The sequence below is a fragment of the Rhyacophila brunnea genome, unplaced genomic scaffold, assembly GCF_057557595.1.
Source record: "Rhyacophila brunnea isolate RB1 unplaced genomic scaffold, BYU_Rbru_1.0 scaffold_3, whole genome shotgun sequence".
Lineage (NCBI taxonomy): Eukaryota > Metazoa > Arthropoda > Insecta > Trichoptera > Rhyacophilidae > Rhyacophila > Rhyacophila brunnea.
Window position 1 is genome coordinate 8298516 of NW_028232965.1, and position 17164 is coordinate 8315679.

The window sequence follows — 17164 nt, forward strand, 5'->3', positions numbered from 1 at the left end:
TGCTGTAGGGCGTAGGCGACCCAATCTATGTTGCCGATATTGGCCTATGCTTTGTATGGTTTTGCATCGCGCTCTTAATAACTAATTTATTAATACAGTACGTGTGGAATTATATCGATAAATAAGTTTTAGTTGGCGCAACTGTCTATTGGATAATAAAGAGTAATTTTAGCTGTCACACCAGGTTTAGTTAATGTGACTTGTTATGTGTTGATAAGCTGCCGGAAAATGTAGAAAATGCACACATTATATTCTTAACATTTCCTTTTCGATCTATGTACCTATATAATGTTTAAATCCTTTTGTTGTATTGCATGCTTGCAACCATTTTATTTACCCTCGTTAAGGCTATACCTCAGTTGAGGCATGGTCTAAAAAGGTCGTGGCTAGGCGATGCGCGGATTGCGGGTCGCGGGTGCAAATAACGCATGCCGAACGAAATATAAATCCAACATGCGTACATTTGATGTTCAGTTTATTGTTCTATTTGTAACAATTATAATATATTCATTGACATGTTTTCTTTTTCAAGTAAATGGGTAACGTTTTAAGTCATCTTTACACGATTTTAAAATTAATACCCCCGTCGCCATTACGAAACAAATCGACGTATTCACACTTGCACACAGCGAGTCCAAAATTTCGTCGCGCCTATAGTTGAAAATTATTTGCCGTTTCACTGAAGTATCGTCTTAAGAAAGCGGTAATAGTTGTGTATTTTGAAATAATCGTACAATCAAATAAATAAATGTGACAGGAACAAATTGAACAGGTAAGCAAAGACGGGAAGTTTCCTAATTATAAGGTAATGGCGGCTTACTCTCAAATTACAGATCGTTTATTCCGATCCGGGTAACTTTTTGCCAGGCCTTGAATCTAAATTCAAATTTCGCTAAGCTGGCGGCTTTTCGTATGCTAAGATGTTTTTTTCTCCCTCAACGGGGTGAGATGTAATCGGGCGACAAACATTTTTCTTACCCCTCTAAGAATTATATGCGCAATATTTTTGTAAATTGTATTTTATTTCCCTTAATAGTTACCATGCCAACATATCCGACGTTTATATTAGGGATGTGTTCTGAAAAAAAAAATTTGGTCTCATTTTGATTGAATATTTTTTTTAAATATACTGTTTTACTTATTTTCTTTGAACCTATCTTGATCTACCGACGAAGAATGGGACAAGAACAAAGCTATGTCCTTTCCATCGGTACATCGTTACGACCCGCGTCTAATACCATATTCGTGACACCTGCACCGCGCAGAATACTTTTATAGCATCGCTGCAGGGTGAAGAAGGTATACAAGGCCACAAAACCGCAAAGAATCTCACTCTCGGACGGCTTCCGGAGACAATGTCGAATGATTATTCATTATCATCATTTATGACACTACAACCCTTGGCGGGGTCTTCGTCTCTAGGTATAGGTGCTTTGATCGAGCATTCTTAAATCTCCCGTAGCGTATTTCGGCTATCTGAGTTTCGGCCATCAATGTTTTCACTTGGTCTCGGGGGTTGCCTACATAACCAGCCTCGCTGGTTTTCCCTGCATGCACATGGCCGATCCAGCGCAGTCTCTGCATTTTCATATGCCACATGGTCTTTTCACCCCCATAAAGTGTGTACAGTTCCTCATGTTACCTTGACCTCCAAATGCCATTTTTTTTATTACTTAGTTATAACCTACGTATTCATATTATTATTAAGTATTGTAATGTGCTGGACTCATAGCTCGAAGAAAGGACAATCGTTGGACAAATTTAGACATCCAGTGATATCCAAGAGGTACAAAACGTCCGCAAGGTAGACCTAGAGGCCGCTGGATCGATGAAATGATAAAGTACTCCGGCAGTTCGTGGCAACGCAATACACAGGACCGAGAGAAGTGGAATTAGCTTGGAGAGGCCTTCATCCAGCAGTGAATTCAGGCTGATGATAATGATTGCTTAGAATAAGTATAACGATTAGGTAGTAAATAGGTTTGAATCGATTTCAAATATAATCTATTTTTTATTACCAGGATTTTATCTTTTCGTATGAATCAAACATCCATAAATAAGGTACGAAATTGTAGTAAGTTAAGATTACAGTTGTATTAATTCATACTGTCATATTTTTTTTCAATATACTCGTATCAACAAATTAATATTCTCTAGTATTTTCCATGCCAAAGTATATAAAAATCAATAAATTTACTCTAAATAATTTTCCGGGAACTATTTACGTATTAACATTTAAATGCTTCAAAACGAGCGCATAATTCAATTGAATGTCCATTACCAAACATGCGGCATGCTGTTAACTACGCTAATAAAATCAACGAATGCATCCGAAACGCGACGTCATTATTTATTAATGTAGTGCAGCGTAAAATATTTTATTTCCATACATTAATGATTTGATTGGAATATGCATGGTCATATTCCAACATCAATAACGAAACAGCTGTGAGATAAGTAGGTAGTCAAGCAAATTGTGGCATTAGCAATTTGCTCTTTATCGTTAAGTTTCCTCTATATTCCAACAGCATAGTTTGGGATCCTTAATTGACTATACATAACAAGGACTTCAAACAATGTGTACTACCTCCATTACATTACTTGACCATGTTCGATTCTGAGGATTGATAATATGCGCATTTACAGGATGGATTAAGAGATTTTTGTTTTTACGAGAAATTGATTTTTGCCACATGGTCAACCTATTAGGTTCATACTCTGAATTTAAACACATCGAAAAACAACATGTAAATTTGCCAGATTCGAACCCAGGACTCACGATATTATAAGCCGATACTTTACTCCTCGATCATCGTGGGCATCCTATATCATTAAATTATACTATAGCCTAGATTTACATACAAAATCTCAATATTAAAGTGGACACGTTAGCATGATACGACAACAATCCTGTATAGACATTAACGAGAATTTACAATATTTCAAAGTATCATGAATAATACTACAAAATTACTACCAATTCCCAAGAAGTCCGAGTTTTTTTTATTAATATAAACTATCTTTTAATACTTACCATCTTCTTTTCTTCTTCAATATAGCAAATAATACGATTTTAACTATCTTTTTTCAATGACTATTTTAAAAATAAAATAAAACATTATCTTTGGTATGTTGATTAAACATTCTTAACCAAGGACAACTAACTGATCGATTTATAGAAATACTCGTTTGTATTCTTCATAACGTATGTACGATCTATGTAATATCCCGGATAAACATTACCTTTTTTAGGATATTCCGTTAATATACATCTGCCCCAAATAAATTTATTGTTTTGAACAATATATTTAACGTAACATACATTATTTACTATTTAGGCGGCCACTAATAACACTTAGTAGGCCTTGTAACAACAAAACGCGTTTGTTTACGTTACGTCAAGAGCAAGTACGTAGAATTTGTAAAGATATTTCGCGCCGGACTTTTAGACTATTTGCAATGAAAACGGTCATTTGGTACTTCTTTCGCCATTTATTTAAACGAAAATGTACTGTTAGTTGTTTCCCTTTTGCTGTCAGATGAGAGATTATTTGACTTCCGCTTGCAATTTATATTTGTCGCCGCACACTATTTTATCGTTATACTTACTCGACAGGGTTTTATTCACCATTTAAACCATGGGCGTCAACCTTTTCGTCGTCAAGGGACATTGTTGTTTATTGGTCCTGCTAGTGGTGTTATTTTTATCCGAGTTTTATATTTAAGAATTCATTTATTTTGTTGTCTTCAAATAAAATAGCCTTCGCTAAATTAGTTAGATATAATTAGTTTATAAATAAGCAATTAGTTTGAATTACGTATTTTCCTAAACATTTATAAACGTAACATACGCTCAAAATATATTACATATCACCTTTGAAAATATCTGTTGTTGTGTATAATACGTTCCATAACAATTTATAATTTAACCCGTAAAACTAGACATTTTAAAATACTTCTATATTTAAAACAGAGACTTAGGCTTAAATAACTGATAAATAAAAATCGCGAGATAAATTATTTTATGTTTTTAACAACAATCAATATTTATATGTGAAGAAATAGAAATTATTTTTTAAGTTATCTTCTTATTAATAACTATTTTGAATAAATGTTCTCTAGCGGATATAAGCGCTAACTAAACAACCTATGATTTCGGAATAAAAGGCCAGACAGTGATCGGCGCCACGATACTGAAGCCATACAAAACAGATCTGGAAAAAGGATCAAATTAATTCATAATATAGTTGAATCCAGACGACGCTAGTTATGGTTATTGGTTATAAACCGTACTAAATAAAATACAACTTCTAAATTCTGACGATGGATGGCTCTCAATTGGCTTGGATTTTTCAGTGTATTTATTTATTTTAAATTAAATTATTAACTTGGAGATCTAGTCACTGAGCTATATATGGGATAGGATTACATCTTCAACTCATAAGGTAGTTGAGATCGAACCAAATTGAGCGCGTTTGTTGTTTTACATTGAAAGTAATAGCCATTTAATAAATATTTCCAAAATATAAAGATTATTTGAAAACTAATTTGAAAGAGTTGCCAATGTGCGAATTATGATTATCCGTATCAAAAAATGCGCTGCAATAGTCTTCGAATACAATTAAGGGAAAATTGTAAGAAAATATATCATTTTGACGTTTGTAAGTACTAGATTTAGTGAAGAAAAACGATTAAATTTATTATATTGTGAAAAACTGAATGGTTGTCTTTAACTTAAGCCGAGTGAGGCATATCGAAGATTTTCCGCAGGCGCCTTGTTTCCAATCCCTGATTTAAATATAGCTTTAGCAAATTGGCAGTAAGTTGTCTCTTAACAATTCTTTATAGCGTACATTGAAAAAGTTCTGTAAATATACGTATATATCTTTATAAATATATATTTATTACATTACATTATAATAATGTATATGAAATATTATTGATGGTACTTATATCGGGAAGATATATTATATCCTGTCATTTCCAGGCATATATTTATTGTACCAAAAGAAAATACTTTGAATAGATATTTCGTCTGCGATACTTTTTGGTACAGTGGAGGAAAAACTACAATAGGTAGATATTGATATCTATCTAATTACGTATCGTATTTTCTGCATCAATGGAATAATATGACAAAACGTCGACATATCCGAAAGCTGATTCGGATATGTCTTTTTATACGGAAATAGAAATATAATATTATTTATTCCTTTTCAATATGTTGGCAATATGTTAAGATACAATATTGTCCTTAATATTCCTTTTCATATACTTTCTTTGTAACTGTATACGTGCTTAGTTGGCATACCTAATTATACTTAGTGGATTTCTTTTTCTTCCAATATGTATTATATATTTCATTAGTTTATTATATATTATGTACCTATAGTATTTAATTGTACACCTTTGTCACTTATTTAGTTTTACTATTTTTATAATTATTATTGTTTTTCTATATAATTCTCATTGTAATAGAATATGTAGGCCGTTTTATGCTAATGATTAATGAATAACCACGTGTAATACGATTCTATCAAATGCAAGAAATTAGTGTTCTGTTCCATTATGACTTTTTCATGCCGAAAAGATGCTTAATGTGGCTATTCCGGCGACTTTCAAACAATAAATGTAAAATCATGTAACATTGTAAAAAAAACAAGTTTTTTTATTAAATATTTTGTATTCAAGACTGAATAAACCCACGATTTGATAATATAGTTTTCCAACAGCGAAAAATTATGTGTAGCTTGTTAAGTTATACATAAATAAGTTAAAACAGATTAAGGTATTATATTTTTAATCAAAATTTAACACCACTTATTCATATAATATATTTTAATTTAATAATGCCCGGGACCAGTTTCATTTGCTTAGAGAATTTGCCAGCAAATTTTCTACAACCAACATGCCATGACTACGAATAATATACGACGTGTAAATGACGGAAGTGAGGGAAAGATGTCCATACACACCTGAAAGAAGACACAAAGATCGGGGTAGATGTTAGTACTGTATTTTGTGGTAACGACGTTCGGTAACGTCACCAAACTCACCTGCTCAAGCCCACACTCGGCGCCGTGACCTTGTCGCGTTCCAATATTTGCAGTAGTACGTCATGACATGCCTAAATGTGTTCAACGGGTAACGCGTTACTTTACTGACATCTTACCGGAGCAGCCAAACCGGGGAATGAGTAATGGTATGAAATAACAGAATATTTTCTAGATTTTTACCAGGTAACAGGCATAGGAAACGGGATCTGGTAACCAAACTAGGTGCGGTAACAAATGTGGAGCCGGCTTTCGACGTCCGCATCCGTGATACAGGTACATCCTATATATAAATAGGCTTAAAAAAACATGTAGGTATACCTGACTAATATTTCCCAGACAAAATAAGTTTGTGTACTTACACCGTTCACTGTTTGAAAGTTTTAAAACTCAACGCACACCCATACCTGCAAATGTAGTTTGGACAGTTAACGTCGTACAAATTTGTGTGCTTTAATCATACTAACATTCCACGTGATCACACGTATCTACTCCTATAATTGACACAACAAAAAAATCTCCCAAATATGGATACACGTCTTGTTTGTTTGTCAGAATTTTTGCACATGTTTTCCATCCGCGGCGGAATATGAAGAACATGAACATTTGTATCAGTTTAATGTTCCTATACAATCGGTGTTATCAACCATACTGTACTTACGTGGGGTTACCATTAAAAGTTGATAAGTCTCGAAATCATGTTATGGAGTAGGTAATTGCAATTTGAAGTTTGACATATCCCCTAAAATCAGGCATAATGCTATTTTTGTACTTTATGTGCATGTTCTAAAATATCGGATGACCTTGAATTTTTACACATAATCAGTTGTTAACTCTAAATACCTAAATTATCGACTTACCAACTTTTGTCAGGAACCAAACGAATGTATAGTAGGTAAAATACGAAAATGTTACGAAAATATGGAAGAAATAAAGACAAATAATATGTTCCTGTACTATAGTTTTTTCGGAAATATTATAATTTGTACACATTTGTAAAGATAGAAAAAGATGGCAACACTGTACCTATACAAAGCTCATTTCTTCACGCATGTAATATTATGGTATCGTAGTCTCGACTAAAACGTTTCACTTTACCCAACCTTTGACAAAAAATCCTCCATTTCGACAAAAAATGTGGCAATTCATTTTATGAAGGCAGAATATGTCTTTGACGGCTTAATAGTGCTATCGTTATAAAGGCGGCATCTTTTAAAAGAATCTTGAAAAAAGACTACGGTTAATGCCTTCGCGAAAAAATAAACTGTCTTAACAAAGCTTCTCGCGGTTTAAGTATATCACAAGAAAAGCTCGTTGGCTATTGCTCGTTGGCCTTCCTATACTTTAGGTAGGTACGGTAACGTTGTGCTTGTAACATGTAGCCTACGTTCCTGTTGCTGTGACTGGAAAGTTGCACGAGGAGAGAGTGGCGTTTTAATCTTCAAAGTAGCTCACTTGTAACTGAGACCACAGCCTATTTGTCTTGTCGGGAAAAACAACACTGCGGACGTTTACCATGCAAACAGCCTTGAATGAAATTGGTCAGACGTCCTCGGTGGCTTATTTTTCTCGTTCTGTTTTAAATTTATGATGATTCGTTTATGTAGGCTTGTATTCACCGAAATTTTCACTCGAAAACAAAGTATATTTATTTTAATGTAAAAACCATTTAATAAAATATGCTAGAAGGTTTTTTCAACCAATAATAATTAACGAAAGACCTGTATAATATTATTATAATATATTGGGCGTGGCATGCAGAGTAAAATGTTGGCAAAATCTACACGTTTTTAGTCCATAGATATTTCGATTTTTACACAGTTTCCGATTAAATCGAGCAGGTATGTATTTTGCAGTGGCGAAGTCTTCTTGTACGCTTGCTTGTAAAAGGAGGTACGTAAACAGTAGTTATAACAAGTGATCAATGTGTCATAAAGTGTATAGCATTCAGAATACTCATATCGGTTTATTGGATGGATGGATTTAAGTTGTGTACTATTCCATTTGAGTCGTTTCGCCTTGTATTCAGGCACTATGCACGTACGCACTCACCAATGGTAAAAATGTACACTAACAACGAATATATTTAATTCTCGCTGATATAATAAATTATTACAATAAAAGACGGTTTAAGAATCAAGTATAAAAAAAATACAAATAAATTTTGAATTATCGATGTGTTTGTAATCCATTATCAATAAATTCGGTCGATAGTATTAATATTATATATATTAAATAGATAGACTGAAACTATCTTATTCCTTAAATGTTGAACGCTAATTACCATTCTTCATACAAATTTTATTTACGTTTACAGACCCAATAATTTCATAATTTTTTAATCTGTATATTATATTATATCACGTCGTAATTTCATTATTTACTGTTGGAATAGTAAATCGATTCGCTCCATTCGTGGTACTTAATTGCATTGTAGATACTATACTATAATAAAGATATGTTTAAAAATTCTCGTGTTTAAATTATTTTTACAAATTAAGTTAAATATAAAATAAATCATTTGGTGTCAAGTCTTCACGACTGGTATATTGTAACGTTTATAACCATTCACCAACGTTTGAATGTTCAGGACATTTCTGGCAAATAAATGCTTACTTATTTCTTCTACATACTGTATATGCCTTTTCTTCCCTTTATATAATGAAATTGAAATGCATTTAAATTGATATATATGTTTTATTATTATTTACAGAAGTGACAATCGGCTATCGAGGAGGTCTACCCCAGCTTACAGTCCCGTTGCCCTCCCGCCGAGAATGCTGTCGCTTCACACTGCGGCCCCTTGGCCACACCGTAGGCGACCTACTGGAAATGTTGAGGATCGAAGACCGCGGCATCGACCGCGCGCAGGTGACCAGCGCTCATGGCGTCAGGCTGTCGTCCTCCGACACCATCGAGAGCCTGCTCGAAGAAGATTTCCGCCTCATCGTCAATGACAATGACTATTATGTCAAGACACCAAAACAGGTACGAATTTCACTGAACCTTCCTGCCTTGCTCATAGCTAGACGAACCGCATTGTGTGCGTTCAGACAATATGTCCTGTCTGATATTTATAGAATCTCGTTGAAATTATTATGTGAGCCAGCGGCGATTTTCTTTGACGCACATGACGTAACCGATTCGTTAGAAAATTTAAAAGAGGCTTTCAAACAGTTCAAACCAGTAAAATAATTGTTAGAATCTGTGCGTATTTCTTACAAATTGGTGATTTAACTTTTTTAATAATATCGACACAGATCTTACATACTATTCAACAACGTTAAAGTCAGTGACGTCACGCGAGAGTAAGCAGATCATGCATTGCTAAGAGACATCAAATGAAGGCAGAAATTGCAAATATTATAACATGCCATCTTTTTATTTCATGGACACAAAATTCTTGATTTTTTTATCGTATTGGGCCTCAAAATCAATTGGTGCGTCGGGCCTCTACGTCTGATTTTAGGGGGTGTTGGTAGGTTAAATAGGTGTTTCATACTAATTTACATTGCACTTGCCAGGCATGGTAATCAGAGATCACACCACAATATAGGTTAACGATACTAATATTATGGATTTAAATTTTGTACTATTCCATTTCAAATTCCATCAAGTACCTTCAGTCGATAGTATTAATATAATTATTGTGATAAAAACTAAAATTTAGTTTTTTGGGGTTCCCCGTGATTGCTTTAAGTTAAAAATTTAATGCAATCATAATGAAACATAACATATACCTATTCGTTATCAAACAATTTATTGATTCCTTTCGAATCTAAATAAATAATTAAATGTCCTTTTAAGTAATATTTATGTTTTTATTCTAACCTTACGGCCTATGTAGTAAATCTTCGCGAATCTTATTGTGATTACAAACATGTGGTATCCTAAAACAAAACTTTCCCTCAGGCGCTTGAAAGAAATTTTCTCCTTCCAATAAAAAAACTTTGTATCCTTATCAGTAGATTATACATATTTGCAAAAAATGTACCATCCTTCATAATTATTAAAGCATAAACTTCGAAACAAATCACCACTTCTTTTTTACAGTATTGCTTAAATTAAACTACAAGCACAATTTCTTGGCTACACGAAATTAATTAACAAAAGTTTTGGCAGTTCGTCAAAACAGTCTCTACACTAAAGTTTGTAAACATTAACTAATTCCGAATTTACATAAATCCTGTTTATTTGTTATTACTGGGTAAGATCAATATTTTGTAACTTGATATCCCGGTTGTAAGGCTAATTATAAATTTATAACGATATGCCCTTTAAACAGATAAAATAAAGCCTTAAAATCTTCATCATTATTAACGAAGCTGATCATTATAATAGCATATATTGTCAACAATATAATATTGTCTTGGTTGTGATTTAATAGCGATTTACGTATTGTAAAGAACGGAAGCAGGGGTTTTTACCGCGTGTATTTCTTCCTTTTTTTGGACGTACGGGCTCTTGATAATAGCCTCTGCAATGAATCCGAAACGTCGAGGAAAGAAATACACGCCGTGAAAACTCAATACGATAAAAAAACAACCATGCAAGTCTCAAACATTATATTATATACATATATATTAGAAATGTATATATTAGCCTTATATAATAATATATTATTATAAGGCTGCGGACAAGATATAATGGTACAGCTATTATAGGTGGATTATTTCACTAATTCCTAACAAAGATGCCGTCATTACAATATTTAATTTTAATATAACCCTTAGAGCAGGGGTCTGGAAACAAGGCTAAACTACCCCAAACGGAATAAACCAGGCAACGAAACCTGAAAAAGTATAAACACTTGTTTACCTATAAGAAACTGAAAATATTTTAAGTATCTACAGAAATAGGTTAGATTCGACAAACAGAACCTAAGTTATTATGATATTAAAATCCCTGATATCAATTTTGTTTTATCTGAAACCTGAAAACTGAAAAAATGAATTGGAGCAGTAGGGAGGGGTATTTTAATAAAATGGTTTAGATCTTCAATTATTATTTTTAATACCTTTTATGTACCTATATTATTATTTTTATAGCATGGTGTGGCCTTTTAAGGATTCTATTAATTCATTTTCATTTTAGAAGTTTGGGGAGTGCAGGGGGTAATACCACTTAGCACAAATAGATTTTGGGTAATGCCCAAAAATTTCCTCGTTCCCAGCGTTATTGAAACAAATCCATTCGTCTTGTCATTTATTTTATTCACTCAGGAATTTTTTTCTGTTGTGTCCGCGTGTAAGTCAAGGAAAGGAAATGTTAAATTATTTGTCTCATTATATTATTATCATGTCATTATGTGTTTACATTGTATATGTTTTATAACAAACAGCAATATACAAATGTTAAGTTTAATGTTTCGTGTTGAAGGTGGTGACAGGGTCTTTCGTGACAACTTTCGAAACCTCACCATCAAAACCATTTTAACTAAATTCACTGTCAAATATACAGTACCTAGCTATAATTTGAGTCGTCTCAATTAATAACATGGTTGAATCCTATACAACGTAAAAACTTGAAGGTTTACCTTTGGGCAGAATAAAAGTCTAAGCAGAGGAACCAGCTTCCATTGTATTAACCGACTGTTAAACCGAATGAATATTAGTCATCGCTCAATCCATTACCATCTTGTTCTCGACTTTACTAAAAAAAAAATGTATTCAATCGGTAGCGACCGCCAACAATGATGTACATATTGTTCTCTGCACACTCTTATAGTTCGTGTAGCTACCGAGTGGTCAAAAGTATTGCTAGTGCCATATTTTACTGAGTGAATAATATTATTACAACAATATCAGTCCATACCACGCTGTGCTACTGTAAGTTTCTGGATCTCTCTTTTACTTAGGGTCCATGTTATTCATGCATATATGATTACGGGAAGCATACATTGGTTGAACACTTTGTAATTTAGGGGTTTTATTTTGGGTCGAAATACCGAAGGCCGAAATCCCGAAAGCCGAAATCCCGAATGCTGAAATCCCGAATGGCCGAAATCCCGAAGGCCGAAATCCCGAAAAATAAAAAAAATACAAACAGCAATAATTGCGGAATCTCAACACTTATCTTGAATTGCGCAATTTTTACAAGAGAGACAAAAACCATTTTTTGAAGAACAAATCACTACAACAGGCCATAAGACCAAATGATGTGGTGTAATTAAACCAGTGGTTTTCAACCTTGTTTGTTGTCAAAATCCTTGGTTGGAGCATTTGTAAAACCTCGGGGAACCCCTACCTATATGGCAAGTGTTAAGATCCATAATATAGGTAAATTACAAAATACATGTAAATCAATAAAGCAGCAAAATGTCACCGATGATCAGACTTAAATTGTCAACCCTTACTACCTGCGGCCCAAAATGTATGTTTCGCAGATTACTATTCCTGCAACGGATATATGCAAAGTTATTAATATTCTGGTATACACATCCATACATATATCGAAAATATTGAATAAAAACTCACCCCACGCAAGCGAAATATGGACTATCATCGACACTATTTCAAGAATATTTTGTTTGACATATCACTACATTCGGATAATTGGTCGTATGCAGGTATAACTGCCTTTTGAAATTACTACGATAAATATTCTGAGCCGATCCGCCCGATTTCAAATTTCGTAAGGAAGCCACTTACGTGACTTGAATTGAAAGAGACACAGTCAATGCTATTTCCACATTTGCGTAAAACACAATACTTACTATACCTATATCCTAGTGCAGAATAACCAGTCGGGGCAACTACTCACAGCATTAATTATTGGCCTCCGAAAGAAAAAGTATTTATATATTGACCATCTATTTAATTACAAAAAATGGCAAAGGACACGAAAGCCGCATTTTATAATTAATAATTCCTTTAATATATATATAGGTGCATACATCTAATATTATAATGCTATTTGATTCCTTTCTCTTCTCAAAGTCCTTTGGTTGGAGTACTGTGTGAAGGTCGTTGGGGTATTTTTGCGAGCTTAGTCTAGAATCTAGATCAGCGGTTTCCAACCTGGGAGGCGCGATCTATTGCCAGGGGAGGCGCCAAAATTTTTGAATAAATTATTTTTTATACCATAATATCTACAAATAAATAAAAGTTCATATCTTAACGTAACAGTGAAAATTCAGTGCATGAATGTTTATTTTAATATATAATACATATATTTAAATCCTATTAAAAAAATATTTGGAGCGGAGAAATTTAAAAATGGCGCTTTTGCAAACGCTCTGTTTCGGTAATGCACAAAACGACCGCTGGTTGCATGAAAACAATAACCTCAAATTTTAATGTCACTCGTAGCTAAAGTGTCAACTGAAGCGTGTAGGCAGGGTGTGATATATTTTTTTTAAATTGTTTTTGACGTGATTTCCTTAATATAATATAACAATAATACATGTCTCCACTTTTAAATGATTTCTACGCCAGATATATTGAAGCAAACAAAAATCTATTTCCTGAGTTCTTGGTTAGTTTGCTAATGCATTTTTCATATAATTTTATTAATAGTAAAGCTGCTTTGTTTCAGAGCTATTAAATATTTTTAATATATGGGTGAAAGATCCTGGCCTGTGGGCCCTATTCACTATGTGGAGCTCATGATAGAATCCATTAATTTTTGTCAATGAACGATGATGAATTTGGTTGACTTCTTTTAAAATTGATTGTGGTAATAAACAAGCTCATTCGTCGCATGAAAAAAAAATTAATTAAAAAATGAATTTGATATAAGTAAGTAGTAAAAACTTGTGTGTTAAAAAAGTGTCTGTATTATTTAATGAAATAAAGGGGGGGAGGCGCCAAGATTAGATTTTTTTTAAAGGGAGGCGTAGTAACATAAAGGTTGGAGACCACTGATCTAGATAATCTGTAGAAAAACGTATACGACATTATGATAACTTATCTTTTCTCATCTTAGAAATTAACATTTAATGCCCTGCATAAAATATATTAATACTTTAAAAGAGTATTCTTGTAAACATCGTCGTGTTAAAATTAAGAATAAACCCATATTTGGTACATCAGCGCATCTATTATATACACAAGACTGCTATCGGCGGCTATCGAAGATAGTTTTTCATATTTTTGTATTGAGGTACCTATTATAATTTTTATAATAAGGTAGTTGTAATTGTTACAATAAGCGCTATGTTTTAACAGCACCTCTTGACTGTGCTAACTTTTAGAGCGAGATAGACATTTTTTGACTGTTTAGAGGGCTAACTTATTGTAACCATTATAATACTCCATACAAAAATATGATAAGCTACCCTCGATAGCCGCCGATAGTAGTCTTGTGTATAGAATAGATGCGCACATGTCCGTAGTTATAGCATTTTTTAAATTATTATTTTGTCATCATACACATAAAATCTTTCATTTCACATAAAATTTAACAGATTGTATAGATATATTCGGTAAATAAAATTATTCAATGTGGTTTGTAATGACAATTTTATCTGAAGGTACATTCTTTTCCAATCAACATAATATTATTTACCTTTTAAATAGTTAAAAACAGTCTTCAGTACCATTGAATAGGTACCCGCTTATGTTTTATTGCAAGTTTATTTTTTGAGTGGTAATCGAGATTATCAATAAACTTTATTAAAGAATTTAATATTTTTTTCTCAAGAAAAGTCATTTCTTATTTATACAATAAAAGTTTCGAGAAAACATAATAATTCTAAGACCATTTTTGACTATAGATCATCACCGTGTTCAATTTGTTGCAAAAAACTGTTCCATAATATTGTAAGAATAGCATATTTATAGATATAAAAAATTCCCGAGGATTTCGCTGTTTTTTATAAATATTTTTTTTTTCAATTTCGGCCCTGCCTGACACCTCGAGTCCTCAGCCCCTGTAATTTTACATCGCATACAATACAATAATCCATAATACATTTACATAATATGTAAATGTCACGTGATGTTTGTCAGCAGTAATTATTCTGTGCACTATCGATATACTCAATATTACAAAATAGAATATTTTAGATTATTTGTCGAATAACTTCAGTGGTCAGTACTGATCAAAGTACCTACGTAAATATATGCCGAATTACTTATTAATAAGCAGTGTAGAAATTACATCTAAACCTAAATATTTATACATCACTTGAAATAGCTGCAGAAATATTATACCTACGTATTAAAAAGTCAAGATCTTTTTTGGATCGTGTGTGTGACCGATCCAAGCATGGCCCCCACATCCTGAAGCGGGCCCCCAGGCTATGATCTTTGGCGGGCCCCCCTACCTATCGCTAACGATAAAGGCAGTGTGATACAATAGCATTTTCCAAATGATGAATGTGTATATTTAGTGTTTTTTTGCATATTTTAATACATCCATTTGAATTATGGAGTTGGCGAGTGTCGCTACTTAATAAAATTTGTATCGTAAAACCACATTATTGAAGAAAAATAGCCCCGCCCCACAGGCGACTTTTTTTACTATTGGAGAGAATTTGTGATGTGTGCTTATATCACTTGTCTGGTCGACTCGCCACACCGGGCCCTTCCTGAGCTCGGGCCCCCAGGCTAGAGCCCTGTCAGCCCCCCCTTTGTGGGGGTTATGGATCCAAGTATCACTCTTGCTTAATATTAGGAAAGAACAAATGCGTTTGTCTGCCCTTGGAAGAAGTGGTCCATCGCCCCTGCCACACACGCAGCGCCGTGTCATACGCCAGGTCGCGTACAATAACTTTTCGAGCGCACCGGCTCATGGATCCAAGACCTAAAGGCGGCGATATAATGATACCGCCAACCTCCGCCCCCAGACCCCCAAGCAAGGCGGTCGTGGCACCACGGACCTGAATGTGCAGGTCTAACGGGTTATTAAGTGGCGCATGGAGATAACCAGATTGACTCCAGACCATTGGACTTCTCAGTTCTTAACCGGATACGGTGGTTTTGCCTCCAAGCTCTGTCAGCTTGGCCTAATAGAATCTCCGACTTGCTTATGTGGCGAATTGCAGGATGCCGATCACATCCTCTGGGAGTGTCCCTATATGTCGGTTGAAAGGGAAGAGCTTCTCAAGTCGGTCCGACCCTCAGTTGGACCGGTCGGCCATTGCGACTTGGTATCTACGAGGGAAAATTTCTCAGCTTTTAAAAAGTTTGCGGCATTATACGGCAAGCGAGAAGGTCTTTTCTCATCGAGAATTGACCGTAATACATTATATGGAATTAGGGATCACGCACACTCTAGTGCACGCCAACCAAGGTCTTGGGAAGTTGCTCCTGGGACACTTTCGGCACAAATTTGAACAGCGCCTATCGTTCGTTACGCCACGGTATACGCCTGCATAACGGGTGTGGAGACGTGGCGGGTGGTGGAGGGAAAAGCAAGTATCACTCTTGCCGATATTATCTAATAACGAAGATCGTACGTGTTTTCAAATCTTGTCAATAATGGATACCATATTTTCAATTTAAATCAGGAGAGTATATTACTAAATTAATTCAAATATGCTGTCAGGATTGTTCCAAATTTAGTTCTGAAGTTCGTGTACTTGCCAATAATTAAATTAGACTCAACTCAAGACTTAATTAAATTAGTATATTTGGATTGGTAGACTAGACAAATTCAATTTAACGTAGTATTTTCTTTGATTAATGTAACATATCTCTACTTATTCTGTTGTCACCTATCAATCGAATCATGGTTAATTTGAGGTACCTACTATAAATATAATATATTAATTATCTTTGATAAGCTAATTTTTATTCAACGAATAATACACAAGGTTTGAAAATGTAACATTCTATATATTGAACATACATATTATTATATTGAAAACATTTCAGGCATATACCCACTAGAAGAAAACTTTTTTCAGAAAAAAATACGACACCCGACGGGACTTGAACCTGTAACCACTAGATTCGCATCAGTGTGCTTTTCCAATTAATCCGGGAATCCTACTTAATTACGACTGTTTTAACTAGTAGTTATTACGTGAAATGCTTATCAAATTATATTAGAATATTGGCTATCGATTTTTGTATATTCAATTAAGGTTAGTTAATTAAGTTATCAATTAATTCATTAAATACTAACCGACGTCACGGATCACTCCATTATTTAGTTTTTATACG

At 33.9% G+C, this 17164-nt stretch overlaps 1 protein-coding gene across 1 annotated transcript in view; it reads left to right on the top strand.

The window, feature by feature from the left end:
• MCU (mitochondrial calcium uniporter) overlaps positions 1-17164 on the top strand; it is a 431136-nt gene that overhangs the window by 391249 nt on the left and 22723 nt on the right. The window contains exon 3 of the mRNA XM_085952663.1: positions 8767-9041. Coding sequence (XP_085808789.1) covers positions 8767-9041 — 275 coding nt within the window. The remainder of the gene's footprint in view (positions 1-8766; positions 9042-17164) is intronic.